A 17,890-nucleotide genomic window follows, 5' to 3' on the forward strand; every position below is an offset into this window, starting at 1 on the left:
TCTATAGAGCGATAAAAAAAACAGTCAAGCTGGTGAAAGCATCAAGCAGTTTTGTTTAGACAAGTTTAGTGACCCTGTAATATATCAAAATTTTGTAAACTTTCCTGAAAAAGCGTTAATAAACTCAAGCACAAACAAATCTATCGGCCGCCATTGTTGTTTTGGTAATACCAAAGATATTTCATCCAAGGTGCGTCACTCCTATTGCTACAAATGGGGGAGATAACAAATATAAATATGACCACTTTAGCAAAGGAAGTCCCACCTTCCACTAAAAGAGCCAATCGTCAAATGTTAAAGAATGACATCCTCTGAAGTGGGGCTCTGTTCAGACTCATTTGTTTTTTGCGAGAGTCCCTGCCGATTGTTTGCGCATGCGCAGGATCCGACAGGTCTTGCTTTAGCAACACCAGGAGGCGCTGCAAATTTGGCTTTGATGCGACTTCCTTAAAAAATGCCTATGGGCTGAATTAACACATGCGCATGATGTCACTATTATCACATATACGCATTTACACTGAGTCGACAAAGCATTGTTATCAAAAAATGTTTCAAGAACTTTCTAGTTATGTCTTTTTTTAAGTAGTATTCCATTTTAAAAATGTAAAGGTGAATTGTGCTTTTTGACCAGAACTAACATCATCATCATTTCTTTTTTGCCATAGTCAGACTTGGATAGATTTATAGTCCCAACTCATGCCATTGGTTGAACCATATAAGTTTTACATTTCTGCTTTTAAAAGTTTCACCAAAATCAAGAGATTTATCAACATTATTTTCTGTGGTCATCAAGATAGCAATAGAATCCAGGATGCATCCGCTCCGGTACGGACGTGCCCTGGAGTCTATTGCTATGATATGCTACTGATAGAGTATCAAATAAATGTACTTTACCCGTAATATTCCTTTCCTGAAACACTACTATTTCAGCACTAGGAAGAATATATGGCATATCTTTGTTAAACAACCCTTAGTCTTATCTTTGATTTTGAGAAGTGCTTTTAAACCACTCTGAACATTCACATCAGGGACTTTCAGTCTATTGACCGGTGTGTTCAGGACAGCCTGTATTTCTGTCAGAACTAACCAGATGAATATAAATGTTTACATGAAACCTGGAACACCATGTCAATGTTTTTAATGGTTCGACAGAATAGCATAACACCAAAAGCATCTTAATCTTTCCGTTTTTAATCCCTAATAATCCTCTTATTTGCGGGGAGCGTAGAAGACCTTGTTTTTTTTTATATCTACAATCAACTCCCCCGGTTTGCATAAGTATTATAATTATTATATGGACGCTCGCTGTTCTGATCCAAAATCAGCTCTCATCCTCTCATCATAGATGCTTTTATGATGGCCTCATTTGGCCTCTTAACTCTTTCCCCGCCATTGACGAGATTTCTCGTCAATTAAGAGAAAACGCTTCCCCGCCAATGACGAGATATTCCGTCTTTCCGCAATACCGCTATTATCCACCAGGTGGCGCCCTTCCGCAACTTTTTAAAACCGGAAGTATTTCCCTATGCCAAGCTGCTGCATGTCCGTGTCTGTTTTAAAGATCGCTCTGAATGGATCTCTATGAAAAGTCCGTCATAAAAATTCAATTATTTCTGCTTTTTGCTCAAAATATGGTGTTTTTGCAAAAACCTACCCATATTCAAAAGCTGATTGCAAAAGAACCACTAAAGGTAGGATGAAACGGTTTTTTTTGTTTGAAAGCAGAGGGTCTGCTCTTTCATTTGGTATATTGTATGTTTATATATTCAAAGAAGAACATTTTCTGGAAGGCATTAAACTTTGGTGAAAATCATGAAAAACGCTGGCGCTGGCTGGCAACTTTTTTTAAAAACGCTGGCGGTGAAAGAGTTAAAGTAACAGTCCACCCAAAATAGAAAACTTTCCAAAGCCCTTTGCCACAAAAGGGCACATGAACAATCTTTACGTATGTCTTTTCCTTATAACAACTCTTTAGACAGACCACGTCTTTAACTAAATGTGTAATTATTCTATATGCTGTTTTTGATGACCCAGTAAAATGCTTGCAAGACTATTCAGATAAATGGCAAAAAAGAGTGATGAATATTGTGGTTGACAGAAGTTCATATAGAAAGATATATACATTATGATATTAATAGCTCAATGTGTGTGTGTTTTCAGAAAAGCCTGACCCGTGTGGTATGGAGCTACGGATCGAGGAGCTCCGGCATCATTACCGCGTGGAGCATGCTGTTGCTGAGGGAGCAAAAAATGTCCTTCGACTCCTGGGAGCTGGGAAAGTACAAGACAAGAAAGCCATGTCAGAGGTCAAACAATATAAAATTTGCCTATATGCTTAGGTACAGACAGCGATTTTTATTGTTCACTTATATCGTGTTTATCGTCTCACCTCAGGCTCAGTGTCGTCTGAGCGAGTCGTCTCAGAGGTTGGATCTTTTGAGAGATTCACTGGACCGGCGGTTAGCGGAACTTCCGGAGGATCATCCCAAAGCCTCCGTGATTAAAGAGGAACTGGTTTTAGCCTCCTCTCCGGCATTCAGCTCACGCCACAGCGCCCCCTACGTGCACAACCAGTACAGCACCCTCTCCAAACCCTCTCCACTTACTGGTATGCAATATCACTTACAGATCTATGTTCACATTACGAATGATCAGATTTAGGCCTGTATATATTTTATGCGTGTGTATGTGTGTGCAGGCACGCTTCAGGTGATCCTGTTTGGCTGCACGGGCGTGCTGGAAACTGTTCCCGGTCGTGTCCGAGGCAGCCAGGTCGTGTTGCCGTATTACAGTCCTGGAGAGGGGCGTTCCTTCATGCGGAGCGGAAAAGGCTTGTACAGTCGCAGCGGCAGTGTTAGTGGAAAAACGCCCACCAAAACTGATGATCATTCCTGTGAGTGTGTGTGTGTATAGGATGTGGTTTGTCATGTAAATAAAACTGGATCATTTTAAAAGTTTTGTGTGTTTTTGCAGCGGAGGTGAGTGCAGTACTAAAGCTGGATAACTCAGTAGTGGGTCAGACAGCATGGAAGAGTGTTGGAGAGCAGAGCTGGGATCAGACTTTCACCATCGAGCTGGAGAGAGTGAGTTTACATTTGTGTTAATAGCAGATTAACACCGATTAGAGGTTCAGTGTCTTTATTTAAGGCTGTAGTCAATAGGCTGTAATTATTAAATCTCTCTTAAAGCTCTCTATAAACAGTTTGCATGTGCAAGATCACAACATGACCAGTGACTGGAGATTCTAGTATAGAGAATCTATAGAAGAGGCCCACTGGCACCAAGGCTGTTAATTATAGGGGTGTTTTTTTTCAGATGGGTTTAGGATAAGCCAGGATTAGGCCTTAGTTATATTAAGACATTATAATTTTATGATAACAAAAACATTACTTGAGGATCATGAGACAAAACAGTGGCAGTGATATAGGGTGACCATACGTGCCATTTTTCCGGTTTGGGTCCAGGCCAGGATTTTGGGTGCATCGACATTGGTCGATCGCATTCGTCATCGAGGTTTATTATTTTAGGTTCTTATCAAAATAAAATCAACCATTTTTCAAGGAAAGAATGAAACTATCATGATTATATGTCTTGTTTTTAACTAAAATGATGTATGCGGTCGACAAATACGACTTCCCGAAGACGCACACGAAATCCTGGCCAGGACGTATGACACGTACGGTCCCCCTTAGTGATATGTTTTAAGATATATCAGTGTAAACTGTGGCCTTATACACATTGCAAACTTTCAGAAGTGACAACTGCATTTAAATATGGGAATGAATCCCCCAAATGTTCGTACGGAACAAGACTCGCTCCCGAAAATGCGATGATTGACACACAGGTAATCATGCCAACGTTCTGCCATCTTGCATGGTTATCATTCACAGCTTTGACCAATGTTTTACAATAAACCTCCGTTTTGGCGTTGATTGTTTTACGCATTTGTGAGGTTGTTTCTCTCAGCGCTGTCTTGCAGTGTTGCCAGGTCCTCCTGTTTTTTTATACTTAATACTTAAACATCGTTGCCGCTCTTTGTCTCTTGAATCGATTAAGTTTTTGGTGTTATTAAAGTGAGAAGGTCTTAGAGGTAAAGCATTTGGATTTATTTTGGTTTATTATTGGATTTTTCTTGTTTGCTGTTTTTTTTGTGCAAGATCTGGCAACACTAGTAAGCAAACGCGCATACAGAAGAAGTTTTCCTCTTTTAGGAAAACTTTTTTTTTCAGAAGAGCAACCTGTCATGTCCATGGTGCACGTTAATATACTTTATTTATAACTAGTTGTTCAGTTCGGTTCTGTACACACTACGCAGAGTTTCTGTAAATGCGGTTGCCATCGCCTGCATTTTGCGGAAGTTATTTGGTTGTAGAATGCGGTTTTCAGTCCTGTAAATTATTGAAGTGTGCAGAAAAGGATTAAGCACTAAAGGTGAAGTAACAACCAAATTTATATGCAGTGTGCACAATGCCTGTTTTCATTTAAGACAGGCATTTTAGTGTAGGTCTAGGCTTAAGCCCTGTTTGGAAAACTCTCCTAAAATTTAAAAAAATTATAATAATTTAAGAAAATAGTCTTAGTCAGACCTATATCATTTAAAGATAAAGATACATAGAAATGCTTTTTTTTCTACATGACGTAACGATTAAACAAATATAAAACCATTACAACTTGCGGATTTGACCTCTGAAGCTGCATCGCGCAAGCTCAGAATAAAGTTAACATTATCGCCTGTTGGTATGGCCAATAATATAAGTAAGAGTTAACATACTGTACAGTCAGTCGGTTGTTAGCGCAGAATAAATCCCGGCAGGATGATCCGGACCCCCTCGTTGCGAGGTCACATAAGTAAACACAAAATTAGTGGTGTAAGAAAATGTCAATACATGTGAGTATTGTGATATTTTGTTTCCCGATACGGCATCTGTTCCCAAAATTACGATATCTATAGCTTTTAAAATCATACAATTTACATGGGAGTTGTTTATTTTGGAGTTATCTCTGAACTTAATCTGTACTAGTTTAGGGATCTGCCACAAATTTGTTTTCCTAAGGTTTGCATATGGTGGTGTGTTCTCAATGACAGCTTTCCTATAATTATATTATACAAATATATATCCAAAAATAGGAAATATCCCAATATGCTGTCTTGGTAATTACGTAAGGAATAATTTACGATGGGCCATTGAATTATAAAAAAATAATGCACACCCAAGGTGCAATTATTTTCTTATAATTCAAAGGACCGGAGTCAATTATTCCTCTTATACCACAGTTACCACAAACATTGATCTGGTGCCTTTCTTAAGACATTTAAAAGGTTAGGTGTGCGGTTTACAGAAAAATAATCAACACCCATGGAACATTTCCCAGCCAATCAGAATAAAGCATTCAACAGACCTGTGGTATAAATAATAATAATAATAATTACATAATGAATATTTATATTAAATTCATCTGAAAGTACTAAATTGCACCTGTTAAAGGGATAGTTCACCCAAAAATGAAAATTCTGTCATCATTTACTCATCCTCATGTTGTTAAAAACCTGTATACATTTCTTTGTCCTGATGAACACAAAGGAAGATATCTTAAGAAATGTTTGTAACCAAACCGTTCATTTACTTCAATAGTAGGAAAAAATAATACTATGGAAGTAAATGTGGTCCACAAACTGTTTGGTAAATGATGACAGAATTTAAATTTTTGGGTGAAATTTTCCTTTAAGATGATTTTTAAGGTGATAATTATTATGTAATGTATATAAAAAATATTGTTATCTTTATAGTTACCGTTATTTGTGTGAATGGACCTAAACTGTAGTAAGAATACACACTTTCTGATGTAATTGTTTATATTTATGAGTGTCTATGTTTCTATAGTCCAGAGAGATGGAGATTGCGGTATACTGGAGAGACTACCGTTCGCTGTGTGCGTTGAAGTTTCTTAAACTTGAGGATTTTCTGGACAACCAGAAACACCAAGTGAAACTGGAGCTAGAACCTCAAGGAGTGCTATTGGCCGAGGTTTGTGCACGTGTATGTTTATTATACACATAAGGGTATCTGCATCGGCAGGAATCACTAATGCTTGTAGAGTTTGCTTTGTAAACTTAAAATCAATAGCATATACAAAATTTTGTCAGCACTGGCCCCAATGGAAATGTTTATGTGATATGCTATCCGTGTGCATCAGGTCACATTCTTTAACCCTGTGATCGAGAGGGTTCCTCGACTGAAACGACAGAAGAAAGTTTTCTCCAAACAACAGGGTAAGAGACAAATTGAGGTTTGTGCATAGTAAATAAGATCGTCTATCAGATGTGACCCTGCCTGGGAAATTTATGCTAAAGTTTCATAATCTAATTGTGAGATTAGGAGCATTAAATGAGTCCAAAACATTGATTTCAATCTTTGACATGGTCTTACTTAGTCAATATTAAATATATCAAGGTTATTTTTTACAGAACGTTCTTTACATTATATTGGATGGCAGGTTTTATGTAAAAAACAGTAAATCATAAAAAATGACTTTAGCTTGATTTTTATATGTAGGGTTACAAATGTGAACACATGTACTTGTACTTTAGCAAGATGAAAAAGTAATCTTTTCATTTCAGTCATATTATTTCATCAAAATGACTGAATGCTGAAATGTATTGGGGTTTTGGTCGTGTGCAGGTAAAGCGTTCCTGCGAGCACGACAGATGAATGTTGACATCGGCACGTGGGTGAGATTACTGAGGAACGCTATACCGACTGGCAACAACACGGGAACATACAGCCCTCACGCACAAACCGTACAGACAGGGTAAAACATATACACACTGTATAAACCAGTTAATGTACATACATTATAAAGGCAAGAGATGAAAGATACCCTTTGTTTGTGTGTTATAGAGAGATATCGGTGGAGAAGTTGAGTTTAGACAATGACACGCCTATGAAGGTGGATATCCGGCGAGACGTGACAGATGTGCAAACTCCGGTGAGAGACAAAAAAGAGACACAGCCAAATCTCCCATGTCACTGTAACTCCTCCTTTGTCTTGTAATCCCTCCTGTCATTCTGTAATCTCTTTTCTTTCTGTCCAACTAATTTCTCCCCTCTCTGTAACTCCTCCCCAGTCTCTGAAACTCCTCCTTTCTCTTGTAACTCCGCCTTTCTATATGTAACTCCACCTTTCCTACACTTCCTATTTACATTTAAAGGGATATTTCACTGATATTTTTAAATTTTGTCTTTATTTATTCACCCTCAAGTTGTCACAAACATGTCTTTGCTCTGATAAACACAAAGGAAGACATTTAAAAAAAAACATTTCCTGCTATGAATGTCAATGGTGCCCCAGATCTGCTTGGTTACAAACTTTTTAAAATATCTTTATTTGTGTTCAGCGGAACAAAGACATTTATACAGGTTTAGAATAACATGAGGTAATGATGTATGACGTAAATTATATATTTATATACCTTTAAATCCTAGCAGGAATTTAACTCATTCCCCACCAGCCATTTTTGAAAAGTTGCCCACAAGCATTTTTTTTTGTTATTTTCACAAAAGTTTCACAAAATGCCTTTCAGAAAAATTTTCTTATATAAATATATAAACATACAAATATATCAATTAAAAGAACAGACCCTCTGCTTTCAAACAACAAACAAACAAACAAACAAACAAAACGGTTTCATCCTATCTATATTTTTTTCTCTGCTTATAAACTCTTAAATATGTTTTTTTTTTATACAATTTTTTAGCAAAAAGCTGAAATAATTGCATTTTTGTGAAGGAATTTGTTAGAGATCAGATTCAGAACAATTATCAAAACATACATAGAGTTTAAAATTAGTAAATAACGTTTTGGCTTCATTTTTTTAATAAAGTGGGTAAGAGCGGCATCTAGTGGATAATCGCAGTATTACAAATTAACATAAAAAAAATTCAGAAACACTTTTTTATGCAAATATTTTCTCTTAATTGATGAGATAACTCGTCAATGGCGGGGAAAGAGTTAATTAAATTTAATTACTAGAAGCGGTAGTGCCAAATTATCTCATTTATTTTAATGGAAGACACAAGTGACAGTGAACTGGGCATATCCAACGACGCAAGAAAGTTAAGAAAGGTTTACCCCAATGGGAATGAAGTCAGTGACGTCACGTCATCATCTCTTGTCAGCTACTGCTGTGGACAACAGCAGTGATGGTAAAATTGTTATTACAACAACCAGAATTAGGAACGATTAATAACGACTACATAGAAAGAGACAAAGTCAATTTGTGTGGAACCTCTCCTCTCATTCTGTAACTCCTCCCCTTTCTTTGTAACTCCTACTTTCTATATAACCCCTCCCCTTTTTTCTTTACCACTTCTTTTAATACGTTTTACAGGGTTCCCACGGTCCTTGGAATCCTTGAGAGTTTGGAAACTGGGGGAAAAAATTTAAGGCCCTGGGAAGTTTTTGAAAATATACATACATAGATACAGGTCATTGAAAGTGCTGGAATCTATTTTATGCAAGAAGTTCTCTGGAAAAAAATCCATATTATTCCCTGTGTAGTGTAGGATAATATCATAAAAATTCTAGACTTTAAGCACACGTGCTAAACTGTTCGCTTTAAATGCTTATATCTTCTGTATGTGAATGTTGATTCATACCAAAATGCTTTTTTGCATAGTTATGTTTGACACATGAAAACGTCTCGGGTTACGTATGTAACTGTTGTTCCCTGAGAAGGGAACGAGACGCTGCGTCTCCCTTGCCATACTTCCTGCATCCCTGTAACGCCGTCTTTGGCAATATTTCAGATAGCGATATACTTCCTGGCTCCCGCGTCACCCTGTCTTTGTCTTTAAGCCTCACCATTGGTTGAATTTAATATACACATTCAGATGCACTTACCCCTGGAGGCGTCCCCAAAGTGTCACCGCAGTGACGCAGCGCGAGTTCCCTCGAAAGGGAACTGTAACAATGTATCTTAAAAGGTAACACGATGTAACCTTGCTCTCACTTGAAATGTGTCCCCACATTTAGTCCTTGAATTTGAGGGTATTGGACCTGGAAAGTCCTTGAAAGGTCCTTGAATTTGAAGTTAATTAAGGTGTGGGAACCCTGGTTTTAACTCCTTCCTCTCTCTTTTCCTTGACACAGGAAAGACAACCAGCCACCGAACCCGTCTCATCACCCGACCCCACCACACCCGAAAGACCGAACAGAACTCATTCACTCTCCAGGTACACACACATGCACACATTTTGCACAGTGTCCTCTTATACACAACAGTTTTGTCGATGAGTTTGTAAGTATTTGTATGTTTGTTTGTGTGCAGTAAACAGAAGACGACGCCTCTGAGCCTACAGGATTTCCGGCTGATCGCTGTTCTCGGCAGAGGCCATTTTGGCAAGGTGATCTTCAGACTCCCGTGTCTTTTTAACCCCTCACACCTCTTTTCATCCATGTCTCTCTTTCTTATGACATCGTATGTGCATCTTTCAGGTGCTGCTGGCAGAGTATAAGAAGTCAGGCAGCATGTATGCTATTAAAGCTCTGAAGAAGGGAGATATTGTGGCCAGAGATGAAGTAGAAAGGTAAACAAAAAGGCATGGAGATTAACTATTAAGTGATGATTAATAAACAGAAATAAAAGAGAGATTAACATCTTCTGACATCACAAGGGGAGCCACATTTTTCAATTAGCTATTTTTTCACATGCTTGCAGAGAATGGTTTACCAAAACTAAGTAACTGGGTTGATCTTTTTCACATTTTCTAGGTTGATAGAAGCACTGGGGACCCAATTATTGCACTTAAACATGAAAAAAGAACTCAATCTCTCTCTCTGTCTTTTCCTCAGTTTGATGTGTGAGAAGCGCATTTTCGAGACTGTGAACAGCGTGCACCATCCCTTCCTCGTCAACCTGTTCGCGTGCTTCCAGACTCCCGAGCACGTGTGTTTTGTGATGGAGTACACGGCCGGAGGAGATCTGATGATGCACATACACGCAGATGTCTTCAACGAGCCACGCGCTGTGTATGCTGCTTTTTTATATGCTGTATACAGTTCATGCGTATGTAACATGCAAAATAAATGAATTGGAAAAGTGCAGAAGAAATAGTGTAGAGTCGGCTTCTCAATATTTTCAAATAAACACTGACAGGGTGATAAAGTCTTGAATCCACTTAAAAGGTGTTTATTCGTAATACTACTTAAAGGCGGGGTGCATGATTTTTGAAAAAGGGAGTCGGGCTGAGTACCAAAACACACTTGTAGCCAATCAGCAGTAAGGGGCGTGTCTACTAACCAACATCATTGCCTGGGTTGTGTATGTGTGGGGCAGGTCTGTCAAAAGAAGGTCCAGATCTATTGGGGTAGGGGTGTGTATGTTTAAGTGATTTCAAATGTCAACATTAGCTTTCAGAGGTCATGCACCCCGCCTTTAAAATCACAATGAAACAGAAGTAGCAATTGTCTTATTTTCCCCATCGCGACATATATCTGACTAAAACGGCTTTTGAAATAAGAAAAATGGGAGGGCGGTAGAATTGATTGGATCGTTGGAAGTTGGGTCATGTTGCTAATCGCTCTTGGGCAGCCATACCTCCTGATCGGAAGTAAAGAGAGATTGTTTTGTGGACTATTTGCATTTTTGATTATAATTTACAGATTATAAGGGCATATTAATTTTTTAAAAATGATGAATCTCACAGATAAGGCATTTGTTAAAAATACCACAATATAAAAAAATTATAATAATTTCTGTTTAATTGTGACTTTAATAAATATGTTAAAGTCGCTATGAAACGGAAGTGGCGATTGCCTTCTTTCCCCATGGTGACGTATATTAGAATGAAACGGCTTCTGAAGTGAAATAAAGGCAGGGCTGGATTTGAATTTGTCAGATAAGAGATATGAGTTTTTGATTAAAGATTATGAGGGCACATGAATTTAAAAAAAATAATGAAGCACATATACAAGTCATTTGTAAAAAATACCACAATATTCCAAAACAAAATTATAGTTTTTAATTTCAATTTCATTGCGACTTTAATAAATAAACATTAATTGTTGATATTTTTTAAGTATTTGAGATTATTGTGACGTTAAATTAACTAAGTGTAATTGACAGGGACCACAGTTAAAACCATATATGAACCATTATGTTCGTATTTTGCCACAACTGACCAATCAGAATCAAGTATTTTACATGTTAATATGTTTTTACTAATCTTATTTTTTGTGTGTATTTCAGGTTTTATGCCGCTTGTGTGGTTTTAGGACTTCAGTTTTTACACGACAACAAGATTGTGTACCGGTGAGCATCATGTAAAGAGTTGTGTGCACATGATTTTCTTTTGTGTGTAATAAAGGTCTCAAATGTGTAGTGTTTATAGTTCAGAAACGACTGAAATAACTTTTTGTTTCTCTTTCAGCGATCTGAAGTTGGACAATTTGTTGCTCGACACAGACGGTTATGTGAAGATCGCTGACTTTGGGTTGTGTAAAGAAGGTAATGACTGCCTTTTTTTTTCTTTTTAAAGGGACACTCCACTTTTTTTGAAAATATGCTCATTTTCCAGCTCCCCTAGAGTTAAACATTTGATTCTTACTGTTTTGGAATCCGTTGAGCTGATCTCCGGGTCTGGTGCTAGCACTTTTAGCATAGCTTAGCACAATCCATTGAATCTGTTTAGATCATTAGCATCACGCAAAAATAACGCCACTTTGAGAGTATAGTTCGAGCCAAAATCGCAACTTATAATTTTCCGTCAGTCTTAGGACACAATGTAACTACAGAAGAGTCAAGTTTTAAATAGGAAAAAAATATTGAAACTCTGGTTATTTTCGAGCGTGATGCTAATGGTCTAATCAGATTCAATGGATTATGCTAAGCTATGCTAAAAGTCCTAGCGCCAGACCCAGAGATCAGCTGAATGGATTCCAAAAAACTGTAAAAATCAAATGTTTAACTCCTGGAAAATGAGCTTATTTTCAAATAAAAGTGGAATATCCCTTTAAGATAGTCATGTTGATCGCATGCTAATGATTTTTGAATTGTCTATTGATGTCCAATTTGATTTTGTGGTCTCTTCATCCTCAGGCATGGGGTTTGGGGACAGGACCAGTACGTTCTGTGGAACTCCAGAGTTTTTGGCTCCTGAGGTTTTAACAGATACGTCGTACACACGTGCAGTGGATTGGTGGGGGCTCGGAGTGCTTATATACGAGATGCTGGTGGGAGAGGTAAGGGAGACATTGACATTTTATTAAACAGACCTAATTCAGACCTTATTTAATAATAGTGTGCCTTTTTTGGTTAGTTGATTGGTTGACCAGCTTTTTTATTGGTCAAAACATGCAACGTCCATTCCAGTAGACGCAGGATGTGAAGGGGTTAAGATTAATTATAATATTTAAAAAATAATTGTGTTCAAACAAACTCTTGTCTTTTTCTAGTCACCGTTTCCTGGTGATGATGAAGAGGAGGTTTTCGACAGCATAGTGAACGATGAAGTCCGTTACCCACGATTCCTTTCATCAGAGGCCATTGGCATTATGAGGAGGGTAAATACGACACATATACATGCAGAAATGAGTAGTTATATTTAGATATGTATATCTGCATGTAATTATATGAAAAATAAAGCTTTACATGGTGGCTGTATATTGTATTTAAACAGTTACTCCGGAGAAATCCAGAAAGACGATTGGGTTCCAGCGAGAAAGACGCGGAGGATGTAAAGAAACAACCTTTCTTCAGGGTGAGAGTTATTTATTTTATCACATTGTTTTAAATTGATAGTTTAGTTAGGGTTTGTTTTCATTGTCTGACTAAATAGTGACAGAACCATGCAGTTTGGTGCCTGGAGGGCCACAGAATTTAGCTCCGCCCCTTTTTACAAGTTAAATAAGTTCTTAGGTGTACATAGCAGGGCTAAAACTAAAGTCTGCAGGAATAGATTTCACACCCTCATATTTCTCTTTCAGAATATGAACTGGGAGGATCTTCTACTCCGTAAACTCCCTCCACCCTTCCTTCCCTCCATCAGAGGAAAAGAGGACATCAGCAACTTTGACGAAGAGTTCACGGCAGAAGCGCCGAACCTCACCCCACCGCGAGAACCCCGGGTGCTCTCACGCAAGGATCAGGACAGCTTTCGCGACTTTGACTACGTGTCTGACCTCTGCTGAGAGCTTCTTCACTGTGATGATAGCACTGTAGAGAGACAATGATGGGCTGTGACTCTGTGACCTTAAGAGAGGCCAGTTTCGGTGTTTGGTTGTGTACGTTTTGTGCTGGACCTGTGAACACTGTGATGGGAAAGAGAGAATTGAAACAGGAGAAATGAGAAGAGGATAGACAGTGATGGGAAGATTTGCTTTTATGATTGTTTGTTTGTTGCCAGTTGGTTCAAAGGCATTTCAAAAAATATTCAAAATATTGATTCGTCTGGTCATACAGGTCCACGGTCTTGAGTTCATACACTTTTGTAAGAAGTACATTACCTCTTGAAAGGTGATGTGAGGGCATATTAGAAAAACTTGAAGCAAATCAGTGGGGTTACAAAAAATACCTCGGAAATTTTGTTAAATAATTTGACCAAGAGCATGTTGGGAAGTGCGTTGACATTCTTAAAAATGCTTAAAAAAAAAGAGCACCGATATTAGCATCAATATTAAACTGATATCTGCCGATACCGATAGTTTGGTGGTTAACTAAATTCTGAAAATTATTTTTTTTTAATGTTATTCATACATTAACATTAAACTAGTGATGTTTCTTTACATTTTCTATACACAGAGCTCAATTTCTAAGATTTTGTTCTGTTTTGATTGACAGGATATATCGGCCATGACTATCAGTTTTTTTACTCGTTTTTATCATCCGATACCGATTATTTTACCGATATATCGGTGCATTTTTAGTAAAAAATAAGGTCTAAGTACTTAAAATTATCCACTACTTACATAGACAGACTACTGGCTGTGTTATTTTATTCACAGTACAATGAATCTTTATGTTGAACATGTACGTTTACGTTGACCTTTAAGTTTACAAGAAATAGTTGCTGTCAAATTTCGAGGGATTTTAAAAGCTTTTATAAAAAAAATTGATAATCAATCGATTAGCTAAAAACCATTGTGCAAATAGTTTAAAAGCTAATTCACACTGATCCAATGAACGCCAATGGACCATGGTTACTGTAGTACTATGGGACCCAGGTTTGATTCCCAGTCAGGAAACGTGACTTTTGGTGCAGTCATGACCTGATAGTTAGAAAGTCAGGCTTGTTACCCGAAGGTCACCGGTTCGATTCTCACAGACGTCGGGTAGAGACTGAGGTGTCCTTGATCAAGGCATCTTATCCCCAAATCCTTCCTGGGCGCTGCATTGCTAGCTGTCCAATGCTCTGTGTATATGCGTGTGGTTACGACTTGCAGAGGTCACATTCTGAGTATGGGTAACCATTGTTAATAAAAAAAACATAGTTAAAGGGACACTCCACTTTTTGAAATATGCTCATTTTCCAGCTCCCCTATAGTTAAACATTAGATTTTTACCGTTTTGGAATCCATTCAGTTGATCTCCGGTCTGGTGGTATCATTTTTAGCATAGCTTAGCATAATCCATTGAATCTGATTAGACCATTAGCATCGCGCTACTAAAATAACCAAAGAGTTTCAATATTTTTATATTTAAAACTTGACTCTTCTGTAGTTACATCGTGTACTAAGACTGACGGAAAATTAAAAGTTGTGATTTTCTAGGCAGATATGGCTAGGAACTATACTCTCATTCTGGCGTAATAATCAAGGACTTGCTGATGTAACATTGCTGCAGCAGGCGTAGTGATATTACGCACTGCCCGAAAATAGTTCCCCGCTATTGAAAGTAACCATTTTAGGGGAATGAAAGTATAGTTACTAGCCATATCTGCCTAGATAATTTTCTGTGATCAGTGTAGCCCAATCTCTCCTAAATACTGTATATTTAGATATAAATGGGCAATGTTAAACCAGCAATTACATTTTTCTTCTGAAAAAGTAATGGTTTGGCAAATGTGAGTACCGTACCCTGACCAGGCAGGCGTAACAGCGAAGTGGTATTTAAAAACTCTATGATGTCATAACTGATAACTCCGCCCACAAAGAGATCTCATTCATGTGTTTTATCAATATTAAGGATCAAACATAGACAACAATAATATTTTAATGGTTTTGATTGATTATGTCACCAAAGAACCAACTGGCAAAAACGAAAAAAGTCTTTCTCCATCCAGCCTGGCTTTTTTAAAGTGATGTCCACATTACTGCCTAAATAATCTGCATTGGACCGACCTGGACCTAGTAACCCGCAGTGTTAAAGAGACGTTTTCATGCATACACTGTGACATATCAGAAAAAAGTGAGTTGCACCAAGAGCAGCGGTTAATTTATGCGTGACCAATGATGAATGTGCATTTGCTCTTAGTGGTTGAGGATTTAAAACTCTTTACAGTTATTTGTTTTGGGTTTGTCTATAAAACGCTTTTACATGTAACATGTACAACTAGCATATTGAAATTTAGGAGAAAAGCCCACTAACCAGCTAAGTCTCCACCCATTAAGTGCACTTTGAGGATGGATTTAAGAAGAACAGACTGACCTCTCATCTGGGGTTGGTTTGAACAAACTGCCTTAAATTAATGTTGGTCCTGTCTGCCCTGGTTTTTATCTATCCCATTTAATCTTTCGATGTTAGCGATGGAGACAAACAGCAGAAAAGTTTCATCTTAATTGGAAAACTAAATTTAATTTTAATAATGCATTAATACGGTTGGTCAGCATCACTTTAAGAGAAATGCATTTATGTGATATGTAAAACTGGTGCATGTGGTGTCATGTGATAAAATTCAGACTGCCCTTCTGATCTATGGGAACGCTGATGTCCAATCATTGTTAAGAAAGTATATTGGCAAACATTTTGGTAAAGGGGTACACAAACACTTTCTGTTAAAAGACTCAGTTGACTCAAACAACAGATGGTTGTCTGTATTTTAAAAGTTTTTTAATTTGTTTTATTTTTAGTTTGCAGTCTGTTATATATTGTAGTTACGAACTAAATGACCGACTAGTGACTGTTACAGTAAAAAAAGCAGACTTGTGTGCTTGTTCTGGTTTTTAAACCCTTTATTACCTCAAAGCTGTTTTATGCCTTTCGTCAGTTTGTGAAGTTTATTGGACTGTTGGTTTAGAATGACCTCTCATTTTGAGGACAGAGACTAAAGAAACAGACCATCGTACCATATCTATTGAAGCTGATTTATCAATTGTTTTTCGCAAACATGCACATACACACTACACACACTGTGAAAAATTGTGTAGCAAAATTGCGGCCACCAATTATACACCCCAAACACAAAGTACAATATTTGCAATGGAACTGCGATCTCTTGCTATTAAAAAAAAAACTTTTCCTGAAAAGAGCAGAGTAACGCAAATCCTGTGAGATTATACAGTTCATCAAAGCTATTACCTGATTTGTATTTATAAAAATGTTGTTGAAATTGTTTGTGTTTTGTATGTCAGTCTCGAATTGTTCATTTGACTACACCCTTTAGAAATGAAAAATAAACAATGATATTCTGAGGACTAAAAGTTCTTTATTTATTGCAAGAGCTCAATGCAGATGTTTTTTTTAGTGGTGTTGTGTTTCCCTCAACATCCGCTAGAGGGCAGTGAGTGGCGCTGTTTTTCTTTGCTTAATCCTTGATGTTAATGTTAAAAGGCCGATAAAATAAATGAAAGGCAAATGTATAAAAATATTTAACAGGACATTAATGAGAAGACATTCATTTGGTAACTGGAAAATGAGGGAAAATTTAGTATTTTGCCTTAAGAGCCAACGACAAGCAGAGGATGCAACATTATGTTTACAAGATAAATGCAGAAGCCAAATGAGATGTAAACACCACAACGCCATAATAATGGTTATGATCGTGTTGATATGTTTTTTCGGACATTATCAGATCGTGTCAGATTATAAAAAAGCAGTGTAGTGTATTCTTCACCTAAAAGCAATTCAAAATATATTGGTGAAAAATGAATTTTTGTAAACATATTAAAAAGTATATTTTCAAATATAATTTTGAATATATTTAAAAATATAAAAAAAGTATATCTGCTGAAATATATTTTGAAATACGTTTACAAAAAATGTATTTTTCCCCAATATATTTTTAGGCTTTTTTGTATATTTAATATATTTTAAAATAAATATATATAAATAAATATATTTTAAAGCATTTATATTCCCGTCGCATTGTAAGAAAACTTTGTATGTTATAAACCTGTAAAAACTGGTTTAAAAAACAATTACATATATTTCAGCAGCAAAAATACTTATAAGTTTATATTTTATACATGTTATACTTATACTTTATACATTTTATATGTATAAGAAAAATATACTTTTTTGCCATATGGGTTGTAAAATTCAAAATGTATTTGTTGCCCCGCAATATATGTGAATTTATGAAGGTTAAAAAATAAATATATTTTCAAATTAAAATATATATTTGATTAAGCTTTACTTTCTACAGAATGTATTTAGAAAATATATAAAAAAAACATTTGGCCAGAGAAATTTATTTTTTGCCATATGGGATATCTTTGTTTTGTTTTCCAATATCACTTACCTGTGGCTTTGAGTATACATAATATTAAGAAGCTAAATTGAATTATATATTTACTTGTTTTCATGAAGTGTGTTTTTGTATAACTGGTAATTAAAAATAATATTCACTATGAATTATTTATTTTAAATTATTATGTATGACTTTTTTTTCTTAGTTGTTTGGGACAAGGACTGACGCTTTTTTACTCAGTGAACGCTAGAGGGCATTAAGTGTCG

General features: G+C 36.8%; 1 protein-coding gene across 4 annotated transcripts in view; it reads left to right on the plus strand.

Moving 5' to 3' along the window:
- The window catches only part of LOC135785866 (serine/threonine-protein kinase N1-like), a 62,750-nt gene extending 46,115 nt beyond the window's left edge, over nt 1-16,635 (plus strand). For all 4 annotated transcript variants that reach the window (XM_073814193.1, XM_065295473.2, XM_065295472.2 and 1 more), the window contains 18 exons: nt 2,161-2,306; nt 2,395-2,608; nt 2,699-2,893; nt 2,974-3,083; nt 5,883-6,026; nt 6,196-6,271; nt 6,681-6,810; nt 6,900-6,987; nt 9,151-9,233; nt 9,329-9,404; nt 9,496-9,587; nt 9,853-10,029; nt 11,249-11,311; nt 11,430-11,506; nt 12,098-12,240; nt 12,454-12,561; nt 12,678-12,758; nt 12,985-16,635. In XM_073814193.1, the coding sequence (XP_073670294.1) occupies nt 2,161-2,306; nt 2,395-2,608; nt 2,699-2,893; nt 2,974-3,083; nt 5,883-6,026; nt 6,196-6,271; nt 6,681-6,810; nt 6,900-6,987; nt 9,151-9,233; nt 9,329-9,404; nt 9,496-9,587; nt 9,853-10,029; nt 11,249-11,311; nt 11,430-11,506; nt 12,098-12,240; nt 12,454-12,561; nt 12,678-12,758; nt 12,985-13,188 (2,207 nt within the window). In that variant the 3' untranslated portion in view covers nt 13,189-16,635. The remainder of the gene's footprint in view (nt 1-2,160; nt 2,307-2,394; nt 2,609-2,698; nt 2,894-2,973; nt 3,084-5,882; nt 6,027-6,195; nt 6,272-6,680; nt 6,811-6,899; nt 6,988-9,150; nt 9,234-9,328; nt 9,405-9,495; nt 9,588-9,852; nt 10,030-11,248; nt 11,312-11,429; nt 11,507-12,097; nt 12,241-12,453; nt 12,562-12,677; nt 12,759-12,984) is intronic.
- The last annotated feature ends 1,255 nt before the right edge of the window (nt 16,636-17,890 follow it).

This window comes from Paramisgurnus dabryanus, chromosome 4 (assembly GCF_030506205.2).
Source record: "Paramisgurnus dabryanus chromosome 4, PD_genome_1.1, whole genome shotgun sequence".
NCBI lineage: Eukaryota > Metazoa > Chordata > Actinopteri > Cypriniformes > Cobitidae > Paramisgurnus > Paramisgurnus dabryanus.